Raw genomic sequence first — 5,706 nt, 5'->3', positions numbered from 1 at the left:
AACACTGGTCCTGCCTGTTAACTCAGAGCTCTGGGTCCCAGGAGGAGTTGTGGTCTCCAGTCCCACCGTTTCTGCAGCACCAGCTGGGGCAGCCTCAGCTCCCCTTGGTGCAGAGCACAGAAACGCATCAGAAAGAAGATAAACGCTCCCGTTTGTCCTGCCAGCCGCCGCTGATCCAGGCCGGGATGGTGCAAGGCACCCGGAGCTTGGCGGAGCAGCTGCAATGCTTGCTCGGAACAAGATAAAGCAGCACAACAACAAATGGCAACTGGATTATCAGGTCTCTCGCAACAGGCAGCAGCGCTGGCTGCTGCTTTGATGTGTGGAAACGGGGCAGCCAGGCAGGGTGGTTGCTCTGGGTCTCGTCTCTGCAGCGTTTAGCACTTGCAGCAGAGGAACACCTCTGGATTTTGCTAATCGAGGACAGCCTTGATCAACAGTGGCCAACCTTGCTTGAAAACAAACAGCCCAGCCCTAGCTCTTTAAATCAGAGGCAATGGCTTGCACACAAAGGACAACTTGTATCCTCTGACATTAAAGGCTTCAGTGAAGAAAATTTTCAGGTGGATAATCCAGCAAGCACAGCAAGGAGAGCAGACGGAAGGCAGAGATCAGAACGGCTTCGCTTAAAGGAGACGGAAGAAATCCACCTGTATTTCACCATCTGCTTCTCTTACCCCAGAGGTCTCCAAACTCACCAGTGTCTTTCCAAGGAGACTGGGCCAGTGGCAGGGTTCCCCCCAGGATCCTTCCACCATCCCCACCCTCGTGGGGCAGCTGGGGAGCACTGCAGCCCCACCTGCCCACGGCATCCCCCCGGCCGCGGAGGTACCTCTGCCTCCCCCTTCAGTGCATCCAGGCTGGTCCCTTTCCCCAGGGTGGGCTGTGGGAAGGAGCTCAGCTTTGCCCAACGAGGGTCTCAGGTGGGACCCGGTTCGTTGGGTCAGTTGTGCTGCAAAGTGGCAGTTAGCTGCAGTGACCTGACACAGAGAATGGCCCCGATCCGAAAGGATACAGCGATGGCATCCTCCCACTGTGTGGCTGCCTTTGCAGCAGAGCCAGCGAGAGCCAGGGCTGCTGGTGCTCACGGGAAAAATAATAATCGCACCCTCTAAATAAAGCGAAACCAGTAACAGATCGAGCTGCATGTTCAATGTTAATGTTACTTATGAGCGCATTTGCCATGAAATTATTGTTAATTATTCATCCCGGCTAATGCTCAGTTACTGTTGATGGCCTTAGAAATTGCCGTGCCGCCTGAGTCACGGCAGAACGCGACATATTACAGCAATAAACGAGATCATATTCTGCCATTTAATGTTACTGTTTAATCAATGGTTGGGGTGTTTTTCCTCTCCTTTATTTGGCTGTTTTTCTCAGATGTTTTTCTCTGGCCAGGCAGGAAGAGCTGGCAGCCCACAGCAACCTCTGCCTGCCTGGCCGGATCCTCGCCCCTGTGCTTCGCCACACCAAGCACATGGTCTTGTCCCCACTGGGCTAATGAGTGCTATTAATGATGATCGCATCAGTCTGAAATGGCCCTGACACCTGCGGTGTGGCTTATGTAGGGTGAGGGATACAGAGAGGGGCTCCCCGTTGGGCTTGAGCGTGCCCGTCCTGGCCGGCCAGGGTTCAAGCTGGGTTTCAAGCTGGGTTGAAAATTTGTGACATATTTAAATCGCTCCAGCCTGTCCCTGGCAGCCCACAGCTGCAAAGGGCTCTGCCACCCGTGGGTCCCAGGACTGTTCACACCCCTGGGTGTGCCTGGCTGTGCCCAGCCACCCATCTTAAATCAAGAATTTATTTATTTCTTTTTAAAGCCTGAAATTACAGTGTGATAATTAAGCGGTCCTCCTTGCTCACCTGCATCCAGTGCCCAATGAATGCAGCAGACATTTTGGTGTTGACTTGCTGGGTGCAAGGACGAACCCTTCCCTGGGCAGCACAGACCTCATAACACCCCGTGCATCCCAAAAACTACCTGCCTGGCTGTGGCGCTCCTGCCTCCAGCCAAAGCCATCACGTGTGCCCAGCTCCAGGAGCTGCTCCACGTTTCAGTGGCTTCTCTCTGGCAGACCTTGGCTGGTCCAAATCCAGCCTGGAGCTGCGCCTTTCCAGAGGTGATGCAGCCCTTACTCTCCTCTTTGCAGCGCTGTACCCAAGGAACAGGAGAACAAACTCTTTGGCCATCACTTCTGCAGGACAGAAATTTTTATTTATTGCAAGGATACCCTCAGGACCAGCTAAGCCGGCCTGGCTGGGCTGGGCTTGACCTCCGGGCACCGCTGCTGGTTCATAGCTGCTGCGGAGCCTCTTGTCCCTATCGGCTCTTGGGGTTGATGCGTGTCCTACAGCACCCATTTTTACCCCAAATTCATCAGAATGATGTAATGTGCCTTCCCCAGGATGGGGGAAGCCGAGAGCCCTCGGGCACAGCCTGACTCCGAGGTGCTGCCACCCCCAGCGCTGCTGCATGTGGGCCAGGGGGATGGAGGAGGAGGAGGAGGGTGCAGGGCAGGTGAGCGGCTCCTGCTTTCCCCAGGCAGCTCTAGGGAAGAGTCTCCTCCTCGGGCAGCGTACCAGGGCTGGAAGCCGTGGGGGGGATGGAGGCTGTGGGGGGTTTGTAGTCCACCCCATGGAAAACCTGCCCACCCGTGCCCGCAGGCTCGGTGCTGGAGGGCGTGCAGGCCTGGCCGTGCCGACAGCTCTCCCCGCTGCCGGCCAGGAGGCACTCGCGGCACCGCTTGCCGATCAGGTAGGCAGCCTCCACGAGGCTCAGCACGACGCAGATGCAAGCGGTGATCACCATGAAGAGGGTGAAGATGTTCTTCTCGGTGGGCCGGGAGATGAAGCAGTCCACCACGTTGGGGCAGGGGGGCAGCTCGCACTTCACCAGCCGGGGCAGGGTGTAGTTCCTGTAGAAGTGGTAGAAGATGTAGAGGAAGACCACGTCCACTCCAGCCTTGAAGACAAGGCTGAGCAGGTAGGTCCACCACAGCCCGCCCCGCTTCTTGCCGGGGTTGGGGTAGATGCAGCGGCAGTCATCCCCGCCGGCGGCGCGGTGCCTCTGCTCCTTGGCCTCCCGGTAGGCCACGTGCATGATGACCAGCAGGGAAGGACAGGTCACCAGGATGAGCTGCAGGGCCCAGAGGCGGATGTGGGAGACGGGGAAGAAGTGGTCGAAGCAGACATTGGTGCAGCCCGGCTGCCGCGTGTTGCAGTCAAAGTCCTTGTGGTCGTCGCTCCAGACCCGCTCGGCTGCCACCACATAGACCAGCAGGCGGAAGATGAAGACCACGGAGAGCCAGATGCGGCCGAAGGCCGTGGAGTACTTGTTGACGCCGCTGAGGAGCCCCTCGAACACCCCCCAGTTCATGGTCCCCTGATCCCGTTAGCTAGCCTGGGAGGAGAGAGAAGATAAAGTGACACCAAAGAAGCAGCAAGAAGTCCCCATTGGAGCACCTGTGTGCCCCAAACCACTGAGCCATGCTGCCACCCGCGTGGCCTCAGGGACGGTCTCTGGCCTCTGCTCGCACACGGGGACGCACACCGACATGTGCCCCAGCACAGACCTGGTCTGGGCGAAGTGTCTCCGTGGGGTTGCAAAGACCTGGCAAAGCTTCCCGGTTCTGCTGTGGCAAAAGCATCCTTCAACCACTGCCGTGCTCAGCCCTCCGCCATCCTGCACCACCCACCCCATCTTTCACCCCATTGCCCAAGTATTTGTTATTAATTTCCCGTACGTTGCCAGGTCTGGCCCAGCCACACGACAAATAGGCGCAGCCGGGGCATGACTCACCCAGCAGCTCCACCACCATGTCCTCTCCCATCGCTGGAATCTGCCGTTGCCTCCAGGCCCCCACCCGGGCAGCGCAGGAGGAGCCGTGCGCCGACCCACGCCGTGCCCACGCGCCGGGCATGGCACAGCACAGCGAGCAGACACCGCGGAGCGGAGACGACGGGTGGGCTGGGGGGGGCTGCACAGCCCCAGACAGCGCCGAGGTGCTGACCCAGGGCTGGGCGGCCACAATAACCAGTTTTGATCAGCTCAGGTTGATGTCAGCCCGTACCAGCGCCAGGACCCCAAGCAGCTGGTTTGACCCTGGATTGCATCATGCCAGATAAATGCACCCCATGCAGTGTGGGTCTGCAGCCAAGTGGGAATCCCAGGGCTGTGTTTGAACCTCTTTAAACATTTTGCCTCTCAATAAAATCACAAGATTCCCGCTCACTGGCAGCGCTTCTGGGGGTGAACACATCCCGCTGCTCCGCACAGCCCGGCCTGTGCAACACGTCTGCGCACGGGGCTGGGGCGGCCGCAGACGCTCCCTGGGCACGTACCTCCTGCAGGAGCCGGCACCTTCAGTCTTCGCTGGGGAGATCCCCGGGGACACACACGCAAAACCCCGATTTCTCCTTCCCCGCGCACGCTTCGGCAGCAGCCCAGGATGCGCCCATCACCCCGGCATCGGGTCGGGCTCTGCGGCATGTGGCAGACACACCTTCCCCAGCCCCAGCGCTGCCTTACCAGGGCTGGGGGCTGCAGCAGAAGAGTGTTTTCATGCCGCTTACCTGCGGGGAGTCCCTCTGCCAAGGCTGGCACTGCTGCCGGTCGGTGCCTGCCCACGGCAGGAGCGCATCGCCCGGTGCGAGAGGCGCCGCGTGAGTCATCCCTGGGCTCCTGGGAGTGAGGAGGAGATTCCCAGGGGGAAGGGACAGGGTTTGAGGCAGATCCCCACATGTCCCGTAGGCTGCCAGGTTTCCTGCAGTGAAGGGCTGCCGTGGGGGCCCAATCCTGCAGCTGTGCAGGGAAGGGCTGCATCAGCTGCCCCACGGCGGGGAAGAGTGCATGCTCAGGGTGTCTGCCCCCAGCTGCCACAGGAACGCCAGGATGCCCAGCACAGCCTGGGGTCCCTCCATCCCCTCCATGGTGGGGTCACACCCATCTTTGCTTGCTCAGACCTGCCCTGGTGACATGTCCGAAGCCCTGGGAGCACCTGCCTGGGGCACCAGGAGCCGCCCAGCCAAACACCTCTCTTTATAATCCCTTTTTACTTAAACTTTGCACCATTGCAACGACTTAAGAAGAGCCTTTATCCCTCCCCACCTTCTGATGAGTGGGTGTCAGTTGGTTATTTCACTGGGAATTAATTAACCACTCTTCCTGTGTTCCCCACACCTGGAAGCTGGCACAAGTCTCTTCCCTATCACCCCCTCCCTGTTGCCAGAGCCTGGGAACCCTCCCAAGATGAACCCCCAGCTCAGAGAAGCCCCTCTTTGAGGCCTGACCCCTGGCTCACAGCTCTGGGGTGCAGCCGGGAGCACAGAGCAAGGGTGGGGGTCAGATGGGTGGGGGTCCAAGGAGCGGGTGCTGCTGCATGGGGTGCAAGAGCTCAGGTATGGCTGGAGTCATCTGAGGAACAAACACACGGTTCATTTGCAATTCCACTGGGTTTAAAAAAAAATGTAGAGAAACAAATCTAAACAGCTGTAAAGTAAATTACCACTGTTTGCGGATGGCTCCAGGGAAGAGTTCTGCAGTTTGAAATCAAACAAGCCCATTTTTATTTTTTTTTAACGTGTCTGTGCAGTGGCTGTGCCGGGAAGGGGGTTCCTGGGGGCTGTGGCCCCCAACAGGCAGGTGGGGAGGGCCTGGCGCAGCACCCATCCCAGCAGTGTCAGGGGGGGAATGTTCTGCCCCAGGCG

At 58.8% G+C, this 5,706-nt stretch overlaps 1 protein-coding gene across 4 annotated transcripts; it reads right to left on the bottom strand.

The window, feature by feature from the left end:
* Positions 1-2,184: 2,184 nt before the first annotated feature.
* Positions 2,185-4,636, bottom strand: LOC142066801 (gap junction beta-5 protein-like). Of its 4 annotated transcripts, XM_075114777.1 has the most exons (3): positions 4,342-4,636; positions 3,573-3,629; positions 2,191-3,400 (listed from the first exon to the last, which is right to left on the bottom strand). In XM_075114777.1, exon 3 carries the CDS (start codon positions 3,374-3,376, stop codon positions 2,549-2,551), a length of 828 nt encoding a protein of 275 aa, XP_074970878.1. In that variant the 5' UTR covers positions 3,377-3,400; positions 3,573-3,629; positions 4,342-4,636; the 3' UTR covers positions 2,191-2,548. The 4 variants fall into 4 exon arrangements, with proteins under 4 accessions (XP_074970877.1, XP_074970878.1, XP_074970876.1 ...); XM_075114776.1 differs by lacking the exon at positions 3,573-3,629 and having other exon boundaries at positions 2,185-3,400; positions 3,800-4,598; XM_075114775.1 differs by lacking the exon at positions 3,573-3,629.
* Between the last annotated feature and the right edge of the window lie 1,070 nt (positions 4,637-5,706).

Source organism: Phalacrocorax aristotelis, chromosome 20, assembly GCF_949628215.1.
Source record: "Phalacrocorax aristotelis chromosome 20, bGulAri2.1, whole genome shotgun sequence".
Lineage (NCBI taxonomy): Eukaryota > Metazoa > Chordata > Aves > Suliformes > Phalacrocoracidae > Phalacrocorax > Phalacrocorax aristotelis.
This window is presented reverse-complemented; position numbering and strand designations above follow the sequence as displayed.

What these genes read in the sequence shown, in the direction of transcription:
- LOC142066801 (XM_075114777.1), bottom strand. Translation starts at nt 3,376, where the DNA reads ATGAACTGGGGGGTGTTCGAGGGGCTCCTCAGCGGCGTCAACAAGTAC.